The sequence below is a fragment of the Amphiprion ocellaris genome, chromosome 19, assembly GCF_022539595.1.
Source record: "Amphiprion ocellaris isolate individual 3 ecotype Okinawa chromosome 19, ASM2253959v1, whole genome shotgun sequence".
NCBI classification, from domain to species: Eukaryota; Metazoa; Chordata; class Actinopteri; family Pomacentridae; genus Amphiprion; species Amphiprion ocellaris.
The window spans coordinates 1,054,477-1,068,329 of NC_072784.1; the positions used below are offsets into that span (position 1 = coordinate 1,054,477).

The 13,853-nt window shown below is 43.8% G+C and overlaps 1 protein-coding gene across 1 annotated transcript; it reads left to right on the top strand.

The window, feature by feature from the left end:
* Positions 1-87: 87 nt before the first annotated feature.
* On the top strand, positions 88-12,468 carry hoxb9a (homeobox B9a). The gene is made up of 2 exons (XM_023269741.3): positions 88-844; positions 9,424-12,468. The coding sequence occupies exons 1-2, from the start codon at positions 232-234 to the stop codon at positions 9,657-9,659; spliced, it is 849 nt and encodes a 282-aa protein (XP_023125509.1). The 5' UTR covers positions 88-231; the 3' UTR covers positions 9,660-12,468.
* Positions 12,469-13,853: the final 1,385 nt, after the last annotated feature.

The following is a 13,853-nucleotide window of genomic DNA, read 5'->3' on the forward strand; positions in this document are numbered from 1 at the left end:
GCGAGGCTGAAGGCTGTAGCACTTTGTTTCGCTATAGTGAGCAAGTTGTTTGGAAGGAAGGGGGCTAGAGGAGAGAGAGAGACAGGGAGAGAGAGAGAGGAAGGGAGGGGGCGAGCTCGCAAAGAACAGAAGAAGACGAAAAAGAGAGAGACAAGGAAAGAGAGGAAAATCCAGTAATGTCTCTCTTCTCCTTTTAGTGAACTTGCGGCGTTTCGCAGATAATGTCCGAGAATGTCCATTTCTGGGACTTTGAGCAACTATTACGTGGACTCCATCATAAGTCACGAGAGCGATGAACTCTCAGCCCCGGCTCGCTTCCCCAGCGTCCAGTACTCCGGTTCCAGCTCCGCAGCGGCCGCGGGCGGGAGGCTGCCCGGCGGCGCTGCGCAGGCGGAGCATCCCCACCCGGAGTCCTATCCATCCTGCAGCTTCCAGCCCAAGCCTCCGGTCTTCTCCTCGTCCTGGAGCCCGTTCAGCCCGCACCACGGTGCCAGTGGCCTCCCCGCCGTCTATCACCCGTACATCCCAGCCCAGCACGTGCCCGCCGCGGACACACGGTACATACGCTCGTGGCTGGACTGCGCGCCGCGCGGCTCCGAGTCCGTCCCGGGGCAGGGCCAAACGGGGCTGGTCAAGCTGGAGCCGCAGCTCGGACACCTCGGAGGGGAGATCCCACCCAAAATCGGCGGACAGCACCAGCACGAGACCACCACGTACATCCTGGAGTCGACGTCCACGGCGGCGCGAGAGCTGAGCCACCATCCGACCGCCATCCCGGGAGCAGGGTTCGAGGAAAATAAGGACATTTGTGAAGGGAGTGAGGACAAAGACGGCCCGGATCAAAGTAAGTTATTAAAGCAGGAAATAGGGCGCGGGAGAGGGAGAGAGAGAGCGTAAAGAGGGAGATTGTAAATGCTTTTAATGCCGCCATAAAACAAGAACAAAGAGCCGGAGAGAGCCGAAGTGCCCCCACCTTCTGCTCTCGAAGTTTACTGTGATATTTAGCTCGTATCATCCCTGTGCTAGCGGTGCTCAGTGGCCAAGACGCACAGGATGCACACAGAAAACAGATAAACAATGACACTAATGCTGAATATAGTTCCCCCTTAGTTTCCTGAAGTGACACACTTTTACTAACCTGAAAGCAGTGGACAAAATAACGGTGTGAAATGTAAAAAAAAAAAAAAAAAAAAAAAAAAAAAACCAAAAATAGGCTGCAAAATTCAACATTTTTGGACCACCTCCTCAGATAGTTTTAGCAGAAACTGAAGGGGCTGTTGTGTTGTATTTTGTATTTCTGTGAGGTGATGTTATTGCCTCCATAAGACAGTCTGAAAGTGACTGACATGATGGTTAGTTTGGATCATTTGGCTAGAAGCCCAGTTAAACACATAAAGCTGCTTTATAGCTTCTCGTCTGAAAAAAAATACATATCAATTTATTATAGATGCTTGTTAAAGGTAAATGATTCTGGTGCGTCTGGGAAGCTTTAAGCAAGTAGCTCGGAAGGTTTATTATTAAAATAACAGCAGAGCAGAACCAATAAATCCAAAAAAAGAACAATCTAATCTCAGTTTCACCAGAGAAGGTGCTCAGTTTGGATAACCTCCAGATAACCAGGACATGCGCACTTGTGTCCCGTCTGAAAAGCACATACCTTTAAATTAGTCTTTTTTTTCTCTTTGTTTTAAACTGCAGGTACATTATAGATCATAGGGCTCTCATTATCTCCGCCACACATGTGCTTCTGTCTGCTCCGTCGCATTTTAAAGCTCCTGGTGTCAGTCAGGCTGTAATAAACTGTCCCATCTAAAAGTGTGAACATGTCTGAGGAGGGAAATGCTACACGGTATGCTTGGTGTGGAAACGTGTCGGGCCCTCTGCTTCCTTATCCTGCTGCTTTACGCACGAATGAACAGTCAATACGGTATGGACAGATGAGCTCCGGAGCTGCACCGGCGCTGCACCGGACAGGCCGGATTATCTTTTATAGCTGGGGTAACCAGTCGTATAATAAGGTGACGCTGGAGAGGCTGATATGCCAACGCTTCTGGGTGGGCAGAGAGACACAGACACGCACTATCCTCTGCTTCTGCTTTGATTAGTGTTTGGACACATGTGCGCGTAATTCTCAGGAAGAGGAGCAGTGCATGTGTCACATTTACCCTCACTCTCCTCTCATAATAACACTAACAATAAGGATAATCCATTCTATTATTAGCTGTCCTCAAACAACACGTTTCGCCCCATCAGCTGAACACATCCCGTGTATATCTTCTTCTAAAAAAAAATCATCAAAATCATAAAAGGAGCCGGGGCCGTCCATCACTGACCCGGGCGGCTCGGAGCAGCAGAGCAGGCTAGATTAGTTCTCAATAGAGCAGAGGCCTCATAACTCAGCCTGCAGCGTGGACTCAGTGCGCTGAGCGGGACTCCCATCTGAAGGAGGGACAGTCAGGACGAGAACACTGGACTCTTAAAGCGCGTATAAATCTACATGGAGGCTCATGGAAACCCCACGGCGGCTGGTGATGGAGTTTCAAGCTGTAGCTGAAGGAGGACAAGAGTGAAAGTTAGATTTTTTTTTCACCTTGAGTGCAGGGTTTTGCGCGTTGCATGTGGAGGGAAGTGGATGTCAAAGGTTCTTCTTACGTTGTTTTTACCCTAATAAATTAAAGCAACCCTATTTTTTCATTTAAAATGACTAAAAGCTGCATTGACTGGATAGTTATTGGATTGGTGTTCCTACGGTCGCCTGTGAGCGGCTGTTTAGTTTATCTGCACTCCGTAATAATAATAATATTCTACCTGTCAAGAGTCGCAATCACGTTGATGTAAAGCCGTGCAGGGTTTGGCCACTATAACAAGGGCTTGTTCTGTTTTTCTATCATCACTCGCACTAACAACAACATTTCATCCATCATGTGTTGGCGGCTCTGGCTCCGCTTGAAGATCTTTCCCAAAAAAGCTTCTTGACTTATTTTTTGGGTGGGACCGAAAAGCGCTCCCTAGAAAGATATTCATTAGATTTTTCTGAAAAAAAAAGAAGAATATATATATTCATTATGTTGGATGTGAACTTGCTGTGTTTCGCTGCACTAATCCCGCCTGATAAATCTTACATGTGCCAGAGGAGTCTGATCCATCCGTCTGCTGAGAGAGAGAGGGAGACTTCCACCTCCATACTGGCCTTTTCAGGAGAAGAACCCCCCCCCCCCCGCCCACACACACACACACACACACACACACACACACACACACACACACACACACACACACACACACACACACACACACACACACACACACACACGCACACACACACACACACACATACACACACTCAGCCACCTTATTACAGCATCTGAGTGCGCTATCCATCAGAGCAGAGAGCTGGTTAAGAGCTGGATGGAGCCCAGCAGCCCCAGTCTGAATTATTAGACTTTCCACCAGTAACATTGTGTGTCCCAGTCTGGCCTGGTGGTCGTGAAGGCTTGTCTGTTGAAATGAGCACAAACTAAAATAAGAAAAATAAAAAAGAAGAAGAAAGAAAAGCCCTCAGCTCTTTTAAAGGGTCAGCACTTTCTCTCGGTCTGTGTTTCCATGTGTCTGTGTTGCAGTGGGTTAGTGTGGCAGGTAGTGGGAGCTGCACCAAGCAGTGACTAAAAAAAGGAAAAGGGTGTTTCTATTGTTCACCAGGCAGCCATTTTGAACCGTGTAGGTGCAAAACTGTGCATGCATTTCTGTGTGATAGCTGCCATTACTTCTATACATGTTCCTCAGTGACTCCTCGGGTTTGCTGCTTATAAGGGAACCTGCTTGGAAATACAGATTTACACTTCATAGCTGTTGTTAGGATAGAAGAGAAGAATAGAAGAGTCATCTATTTTTATAAAAGTACCCAATATCTGTTTGGAATGATTTGCTCACACTGGCTTCCTTCAGTTTAACATCTTAAATATTACACTTATTGGCTTTCTTGATGGGAGCATAATGACAGGATTGATGTCTGAAAGACAACTATAAGGCCACAACTAGGAGCCACTTAGCTTAGCATTAAGATTGGAAACACTGGAGAAAAGCTAGCCATGGTCTGTCCAAAACACCTCCAAACCTCACTAATAGGTTATATTAAGACATAAAACCTTCTTGCCTGTGCCTACAAAACATTTCAAAATCTAGAGATCGTTCTTCTCACATAAAAGGCATGAGAAAGAGGAAGAAAATGTTTGAGAGACTCGTTTTAAGCTGCATCATCAGCCCCACTGGGTTTTATGTTGTACCAAAGTCATATTTCTTGCTCCATACCCGCCTCATGTAAGTGGCCTAACAATGTAGTGTTCAACAGGAGCCAAATTCCACCAAGAACTTTGACTTTATGATCTGCTAGCCTGCAAAACATTACAGTATGGCAGAATTTTTGAAAGTCCTTGCTTTTCCCCCCTTTTTTTCTTTTCAGATGAGGGGTTTTGGAAAGATGGTGTTTCGGGAATCCTGAGGGCACATAAGCTAGTGCCTCATATGTCCTGGCAAACAGCAAAATGTTCCTAAAGGAATGTCGTTTTTTGTCAACACCACAAGTGCAATGCTTTCCAGCTCCAAACTTATAAATCTGATTCAAATGAGGGCACTGTGGAGGCCAGGTGCTCGGAGCAGCAGCTCGGCTGGAAGGCAGGATGTTTCAGTTGGTGATAGTGGCTTGGATTTATTAAACTGTCGACCTGAGCTCCTTGAATTCGGGTCTGATTCACTCTTCAGCGAGTAATCTGAGAAAAAATGTAGTATCGGCGTGATTTATCCGTCTGAACAGCAGGGGAGACCCGGGCTGAGTTCTCCTCTACATGTATTCAAAATGGCTTCCAAAACACCACGTCCTGCTAATGCTGGCATCCTGCTACACATTTCTCTTTGTGTTCCTGGTGCTGGGCGGCCATCCAGAATAAACTACAAGATTACACTTCAGTCTTTGTGCCGGTGCTGCTGCTGCCGGGCAGAGGGAGAAAGTTATTACCCCCGAAGTTTATTAAGTTATATCGCCGGGTGAACAACCCCATTAATTGGCGTGTTGCTGTTGGTGGCTGGGTGAGATGGGGTGTAAAGGTTGGGGTGGATGGGGGTATTGGGACGAGGGAAGAAGGAGGGGGGACAGATAAAATACGACTTTGGGAAATGTAATAACGTGCCTCTGGGATATGAGAGGTCAATTTCTGGATCTATTAGGGTGAAATTGCAAAGGCAGGGGGGAGACAGTGGAAGAGACGGGACGTGATATTAGTCTTGTAGCCGTTTCGGTCACTGTTTCCACGCATGAATCAAGGTGGACACCCGGCAAAGACACACACAGGCCAACAATCCAAGACAGCACGCCGCAGGGCCATAGGCTACAGCGGGGCAGCTTTACGGGAATATCCATCTTTCCATCCATGTGCTTGTCCATGTGCACACGTCTCCTCAGCAGCTACACACATGTGGCCCAGAGAGAACTTTCAGATTGGACTGTACAACCACAACACCCCCCTTCCACTCACATTTTCTTCTTTCTATCTATCATCATCGTCTCTGTCTTCCCACCCCTTTGGAGAGAGAGAACACCCCAACTCTCCTCCCCTCCACCGGTTTGTCATCCTGGGTGACAGCCATGGTGGCGGCACAGCTCCGAGGGTAATGAATTGTCCTGAAGGTGATTATACAGCCAGGGAATGCAAAGCACCCACTTTACCATGTGACAAAAGCGCTGCACCCCTCTACCTCTTCCACTCCCCGCCACCAACCCACTATCACCTCTTTACCAGGCATTATTTTACTCTGAGATGAAATCGATCCTCTACATGCTGGCCATGTTGGAGGAAATTGATTCCAGAGGGTATTAAGGACGTATTTACTGATGATGGCCACTAACTATAACTCCACTGGTGGGACGAACGAAAACAGGAGAGGCTGTCTCATGTCAGATCCATGCAGGAGCAGAGGCTGAGGTGATGCTGCATCCGTCTCTGGCTGCCACAAAGTCTCCTGCATCTAATCTGCTGAGATTAAACCAGCAACCCATGCAGAAATATTAGAAAAATCTCCACAAAAACATTCTGCAAAAAATGAAAAGGGGTAATAAAAGTTACTACATATTGAAAGTGCTGGACAAATATCAGCCTCATGTGTGGGGCTCTAATCATGGGTTTATTCCCAATCTGTCTGCTTGTTTTGTGTATTTTAAGCAGCAAACTGATTTTTTTGGAATTTAAATTAGCCTTTGTATTTTCTCAAATGGGACTTTTGTGTTCCGTGCAGCTTCCCTTTAAATTCTAAAATGAAAACAAACATCTTGTAATTACTTTCTCCTAAATCTCACAGATTTATGTAGCAGATCAGTCACTGAACATATATCTCATTGATCAGCTGATTAAATTTGGTTGGTAAATCAGATCTGGGATTTCCACCATGAGAGAGCTCTTTTGTTTTGCTGATCATTGAATTCACATGCTAGTCTTAAATAGCAAATCAAATCGTGAGCACAGATGATTGGCATTACGGAAATAGGATGAGAAGAATGGGCCAAAACATTTCCTCCTAACAGGCTTTGTTCTGCGTGGTAAACCATCTACACATATAGGAGTAAAATTAATAATAATAGCTACATTAATAAACTTTGGGCATAGATTTCGATGGTGATATCCAGGAGAGGAGAGCGCTATATTCATTTAGTGCCTCACAAGATAAATGATAGATTTGATGTAAACAAAAATTAGTCAAAATGAAGACATTTTAGGTGGAAACTATCTCAAAATTGTGACAAAACAAGTCAAAAAAGTTGTTTTTTGCCAAAAGAATGGATGTTCTTATCTCATTATGAGCTATTATTAAATGTTAAACTTAAAATACAAAAAACAAACTTTCAAATCAGAGTTGTGCCTTATCTCGACTCTGTTTCATTTCATTTCCTGATGGAAATGGACTTTAATGAGGAATGGAAGCTTCACATTAGTATAAAAGCCACTTAAATCCATATGAATCTGATCAAACAAGAAGTCAGGGCTGCTGGTGCCACACAGAATTGTCCTTTGTGTACAAGTGGGAGAGAAAAAAACACTGTCATGAATGTGATTAGCAGTTGCTGAAAGTATGATTGCCATGTAGTAAAATATTACCAGATATTAGCAGTGAAATGGAAGACAGATGAAGTCTCCACCCAAGATTAGCGAGGGAAACGACTGGCTCCTCAGCCAGGGAAACACACACATTTTAACTCTCCCTGTCTGGCGTGAAAAGGCGCTGAAGCTCAGTCTTTCACTCTGTAACTAGTGAGATCATCCCTTCTGCCATTTTAGGCCCAAGGACTGAGGCTGCATTTAACATATGAACAAAAAATCTTTATCAGCCCATTGCCCTGCAGACCTGAAACTGCTCCTGGCTGCACAGATAAATCTCTTTTTTTCAGACATTAGAAGCTCTTTGGCCTGAACGATGCCCAAACTGATTTAGATGGAACCTTTATTCCAAAACTCACCCTGATGGTTAGATTACACGTGTGCTGTGTTTCATTCTCTCTGACTTCCACCGTCTTGGGAAAGCTCTAGTACAACAGAAACAGCCAGTGACTCTACATAAACCAACTTTTTTACCAATAAATCCAGAGCAGAATCCCCTCCTGGAGTCACATTTTGGGTTGTGCTCCAGACTTTGAATTGCCTTACTGACTGGGAGGGAGTCAGTGATGGAATGCCATGGAGAAACAACAGCGTAAAAAAGAAATAATCCCACTGTGGGTTTGTGTTCCACTTTACATGCTGCTCTCTACATCTCTTTAGATGACCTTTCATGGCTTTTAGAACACACTCCTTGCTTAGCTTTAGCTGTTCTGGTGAACTCTAAGGACAGGCTCCACCCAATGAATAGGCAGAAAATTCAAGATTGACCTTTTTCATTGAATTTGTTTTTTTATTTTACAGTCTGTAGAAAATGGGAGCGTCTGTTTGTTGGTTTGACTGACTGGAAACGGAGCCTGACCAAACCACAGGGAATAACTGCCCTTGGTTAAAGGTTTTATTTAGAAGATGTGAAAGTGAAAATTAACCAGAAACAGCTCTGGTCTTTTTGCAATTTCCCCAAATTAGTTTTGATGGGTGCTTCATAGGTAAATTCAGATACTGTGCGAATAGAAACAGTACTGAAGAGGTGAAAATTGGGCAAAGGGCATCTCCTCCTTTCTTTTTGCTTGGAATTGTCCTTTTAAGAGCCTCAGTGCCGTGAGACTCCCTGCGAGCTGCCTCATAGCTGAGATGCCTCAGTTCTCTGCAGAGGGGAAGAGCAGATAGCTTTCAGCCCTAAACCAGACCCATGCGTCCCAAACAAGAAGTCTCTGCTAATTACATCGGTCTGAAAGCTATAAAGAGGGGTGGGGTGGTGGGAAGGGGGGGGTGGAGGAGCCAGGGTGGCCTGACAAACAAGGAGAGGCTGATACGTCAGGAAAAAAAGAAAGAGAATGAGAAGAAAAAAAATCATGACAGCGGATAATTCATACTTTGCTCTCCATGGAAAACAAGGAGATCACATTTCAGAGTCCTTGTGTTTACGCATTACGCTACAACATTATTTACTATTTTAGACCAAAGTTTCCACAATGAAAGACGTAATTTGTGCTTTTTTTTAATTTCTTTTAAGCGAGTTGGAGCTTGTAGTTCTCACTGGAGCAGAGTGTCATTACAGATCCTGTAGAGAAGGCTATCGCTGTTAGTTTCCTCAATGTTGACTGTGCAACGTTTCAAAAACACATTTGTGTGTTTAGTTATTCTTCTGCTTCTGCATATAAGTGTACTAAGTGAAATAAGAAAGCATCATAAAGCGCCTTTTCTTAAAATACTTAAAATAATACCGTGTTGGCAGTTTAAATTTAGTTTTGCTCTTGTTTGAATTGTTTTACGCACGCAGTTTTAACTGATCATAGAAATGACACTAAAAACTGGTTCCGTTTAGAAACACACATATTGTGATTGTATAAAATAACAATAATAATATAACAGAAACATCTAAGTGGTGGAATCAGACTGTTTTTATAATTCCGTCCTGTAAATTCTGCAGATCGAGGCTCTCCGTTCATATTCCGTGTTCTGTAGGTCAGAGAAAAAGGCGTCTGTCTGTCACGTGATGTCAAATAAAACAGCCATGAATCCACTCGTGTCAAAAATGTGCCCCCTTTTGACACCATAAACCTAGTTTACGCACTAAAGTGTCAATTGCAGAGTCAGGTGTTAGGGAGCTAAGCTTTTACGCACAAGGCTGTCCAACTTTTACGCACGAACAGACGCTGTTTTGAGTGTTACGTCACTTAAATGTTCCAACACACAACTAAACATAATTACAGAGTATATTTATTTTTGTTCTAACTTAATGCTTTCCTTTCTAATTTACTTCTCCTTCTTTTTTGTCCAGATGACCCTTCGGCCAACTGGCTGCATGCACGCTCCTCCAGGAAGAAGCGGTGTCCGTACACCAAATACCAGACGCTCGAGCTGGAGAAGGAGTTCTTGTTCAACATGTACCTCACGCGGGACCGGCGGCACGAGGTGGCGCGCGCGCTCAACCTGACGGAGCGGCAGGTGAAGATCTGGTTCCAGAACCGGAGGATGAAGATGAAGAAACAGAGCAAGGACCAACCCAAGGACTAGCGGGACTCACACAAACACTCAGACGCACGCACGCTCACACCATGTATCCGACATACAGCCCCTCGTTTCTTAGACACGAAGTGGCCTTTCCCAAGAACTGCAAAAATATACATATATACATCTGCTGTTTTCACTCTGTCTTAACCTTCCCTTTGTGAGCTTCACGCCAATCTATATCCTACACATGATCAATTGCTTTATTGATCCCTAGTGGACGCCGTAACGTTAAAGCTGAAGTCTTAAGAGCGTCTGATGTTCAGTGAGATGGACGGAGGCTGGAACTTTGGAATCATTTGTATTAATGGAGGATGATAGTAAAACTCAGAGGACCAACAATTCCTCCCGGACTTCTTCTCCTTAAAATGAGTCTGACTCCACATAAAAATGCGGATTGGACTGTTTGCTTGATGAACTCATACATTGTTCTTCCGTCCTCGTGGTTTTTCGCCCGTATTAGATTATTAATTAGGCTTTGATAATAGGCTACATTATGAAAGGGAGGGAAAGGAAGCAGCAAACCGCCAAGTGATACTACAGAGGACGAGTGGGAGGGAAATCAGAGAGAAAGAAGCGTTTCTCTTTTTCCCCTCAACCTCTTCCTTATATTAGTTATTTATTGTATTGTTGACACCGGAGAGGCGCAGAGGTGCTGAAACCGGGATTTCACACGGCCATTAATAAGCACGAGGAGCAGATGGGCTGGTGCACGTAGACACACCGCGCTCCATCCTTATTTTTCTTCTTCTCTTTTTTTCTTGTTTCTCTCATTGCCGACAGAATTTGATTAGAAAGCGTCCGATAGCCGGCGCTGATAGAAGCAGCCAGCCGCCGTTTGTTTCCCGGTTGTCGGCCTAAGTAATGAGCAAGATACCGGAGGAGGGTGGAGGAGGTAGGAGTAGGGGAGTGTGGAAATGATGTGGAAGCAGGGGTGTTAACCCGACTCAGCAGCTGGGGATCCGATTAGGCTGCTGTCAATACCGTGGATCTCCGCCCTGCAGCTCTGCCCTCCGGATGTTTTATGTGCTGCGGCGGCGGCGGCTCATCTGCGGCCTGTATCGGCTATCGATAGCCGCCCTCTGCGTGTCACATGAGCCTAAAGTTGCATGTTCAAACTAAGCTTGAAGCATCGTGGCTCAGAGTTTTTTGTGTGAATGCAAGTCAGATTTATTCAGGCAAATTACATCCTCAGAATCAGTGAGGATCAACCGCTGCTCTGACCCCAGTTCCACGATGGAAACCGCAGATTCTCTTTGATAGCTTCTCCTCAAACCCTGGCGCAGCATGCTTGTGCACCACTCACTCTCAGATAAACACGACATTTTTAAATTAGACTGGCCAGTACAAATCCTCCAAGGCTGCTACTTCTTTTACTCATTTCATTCTAATGCGCACAGATCCATGCGGCACGCAGCACAGCTCTGCGGCCTGCACACTAAAATCAATAACTTCTCCTTGGTCACCACAGTCCAAATCTTTATTCAACGTATTCCCTGGCGTTGCATTTAAAAAATAAGAATCAGCTCTATTTTTATACATACATTATATTGTGTATTATCTGCTATGCAAGACGGCTTTCTTTCATTTCAGGAAATAGAACTACACGAGTGCGCAACGGCGGCTTCCAAACGCAACCCGGACGGAAAGAGCGAAATATTCCATTAGACATTTACTGACATTTAAAAAAAACAAAAACGTATATTCCTTTTTTTTCCTGAAAATACATTTCCTAGAGGTTCTATTACAGGCCGATATCAACGGACACAACACGACAGTTAGGATTTATTCCCGCGCTAAATGTTTCAGCAATAGTGTGTACATTTAATGGCCCCGAGTATTATCTGGGTAGACTTCAGTTTATGCAGATTTTTATTGATCTAGTGTTAAAACATGAAGAGGCCATGCTGGAAGGCCGCTCTGCTGTTATTTGAAGTGTTGGCGTCCCATGGCAGTTTTATGGACGGATCATAAACAACACATTGGCTTTTGTGTGTGTGTGTGTGTGTGTGTGTGTGTGTGTGTGTGTGTGTGTGTGTGTGTGTGTGTGTGTGTGTGTGTGTGTGTGTGTGTGTGTGTGTGTTGTATTGGACGGTTGTTCGTGCACCAACATTTAAAAAACATACACCTACACATATATTATTCTACAGCCTGTGTAGTTCACACACTAGCGTGGGTTTTGCCTCCAGTTGAGTTGATATCGTGTCAGCTTTTATTTTGAAAGGAACGGGTCCACAACCAGCCTCTTACGCAAAAGTCAAACAGAGAAGCGCTACGATTCTTTTTTTTCCCTCTCGATAAGCAGCATCTGATCCTCTAGAGTACAAATGTTTACATGGTTTGCGCATGCCTCAAGTCACTCGTCATTTTGAAGACGTTATTTCGTCGTTTAGACTCTTTGTGCGTTGAATCTGTCGGAGGGGAATGCTTACTGAAAAATAAGAATTAAAAAAAAGACTAAATAGGAGTTTCTTGATAGGAAATATTTCTAATTTATTGTACATAAAGTGAGTAACCTCGTCTTTCTTATTGGAATGAGTTGAATATGCTGAATATTGTTTTTGTCCTCTCGGGATGTGGCATCTAACTGTAATATAGATTTGTTTTTTCTTTTTGTCTGCCATGTTCTTTAGACTCTGTTTTTTCCATGTTGTTGTGCCGACTGTCTGAGTTATCTGTTCCGATGTCAGTCCGATGAGCTCTTTGTGTCTTTGATTTGTTTAATTGTTAACAGTACTGAGTTAGACTCTGCTGATGGGACAGAGGAGGAAACAGTTGGAATAAAAATGAAGCAACGCTTCGATATAAATTATAATTTTAAGATTTTAATTACTGACTCTTTCTTTCTGCCCTTCATTTCCTCCTGCTTCCTGTCCCAGTATTTACTCATCTGACTGGAGGAACACAATTTCTGGAAGTTTTTGCTGCTGATTTTATTTCCCCTCTGCTTTTTTTAGTTTTATTTTTTAGTTTTATTTTTTTTTAACTAGACAAGCCATGTGGCCGCAGTAAAAAGGTTTTAGTAACGAGCAGGCGACCTCTAGTCACTGTGTTCCTCTCCTCCATGTGAAATGTTCTTACTTGTATGTTCTCTGCTCTTCTTTCCTCTGTGTCGTTGTCTCTCTTGTTTCTTTGTGCGATGGCGCTGCTGATGCTGGATTCCTATTAAAAGAAGAGACTTTACAGTAAGACCTGCTTCCTGTGGTTGCATTGCTGCTGTTTAATAAACAAGGTTAGAGGAGAAATTATGGGGTATATATATATATATATATATATATATATATATATATATATATATATATATATATATATATATATATATATATATATATATATATATATATATATATATATATATATATTTATTTATTTATGTATTTACCGTAGACTTTTGCGCTTTTCTGGTGGGAACGTGACGCTGAAAGGGCCCTCCGTTCCTGCTTTTCATGCATCTCCAGACTGGATTCGCTCTCTGTGGGAAAACAGAGAGACGGAGGCGACAGAAGGGGGGAAGAGAGAGAAGAAGCGGATGAGCAAGCATGTGTTGGAAATATGTGTCTCTTCAGTTGTACACTGGAGCTTAAAGGAGAGGGGCGTCTGTTTGGCTGCAACACCAAAAGACTGTCATAAACCCATAAACACCCCCCAACACACACACACACACACACACACACACACGCAGTCACAGATGATGAGTGCATTCATTAGAAGTCTCATCCGTCCATTAGGAGCTTGTGAAGCCGCTGCGGTTCCTGTGTTTGTCTCTGCACCAAATGACTGATAGACACAGAGTCTGATTAGGGCTGCAGGGTCTCTATTTCCTCTCTTATTTTGCACATGCTATACAAACTATTCTAATAGCTCTGAGCTGAAGTTGCAGAAGCAGTAAAAGTTGTCCTTTTTTTGCTGTTAGTGCAAAAGAAAGTGGAATGGAAACTTCAGGAAGTGCCACTACTTCTAGAGTAAACACCAAAGCAGTGCAGAGTGTTTGTGTTTTTGTAAATACTGTATGAAGTAAGTCAAAGTATGTGATGTTCAACAATTGCTCTGCTAGTTGATAATTGTGGTTATGAGCAGCAGCATAGCCCAGATTTTATAAATACTGAGGTCATGGATCTAAATTCCCCCAGAGCAGCTCCACCCCACTTGAACATTTTCTGCTTAGTCGCCAAATAAATCTCCAGATATGTTCAGATATAC

Bases quoted from the DNA above. Each gene is read 5' to 3' on its own strand.
- hoxb9a (XM_023269741.3), top strand. From the start codon at position 232: ATGTCCATTTCTGGGACTTTGAGCAACTATTACGTGGACTCCATCATA. The intron at 845-9,423 runs GTAAGTTATTAA...TTTTTTGTCCAG, and splicing joins CAAAGACGGCCCGGATCAAA to ATGACCCTTCGGCCAACTGG.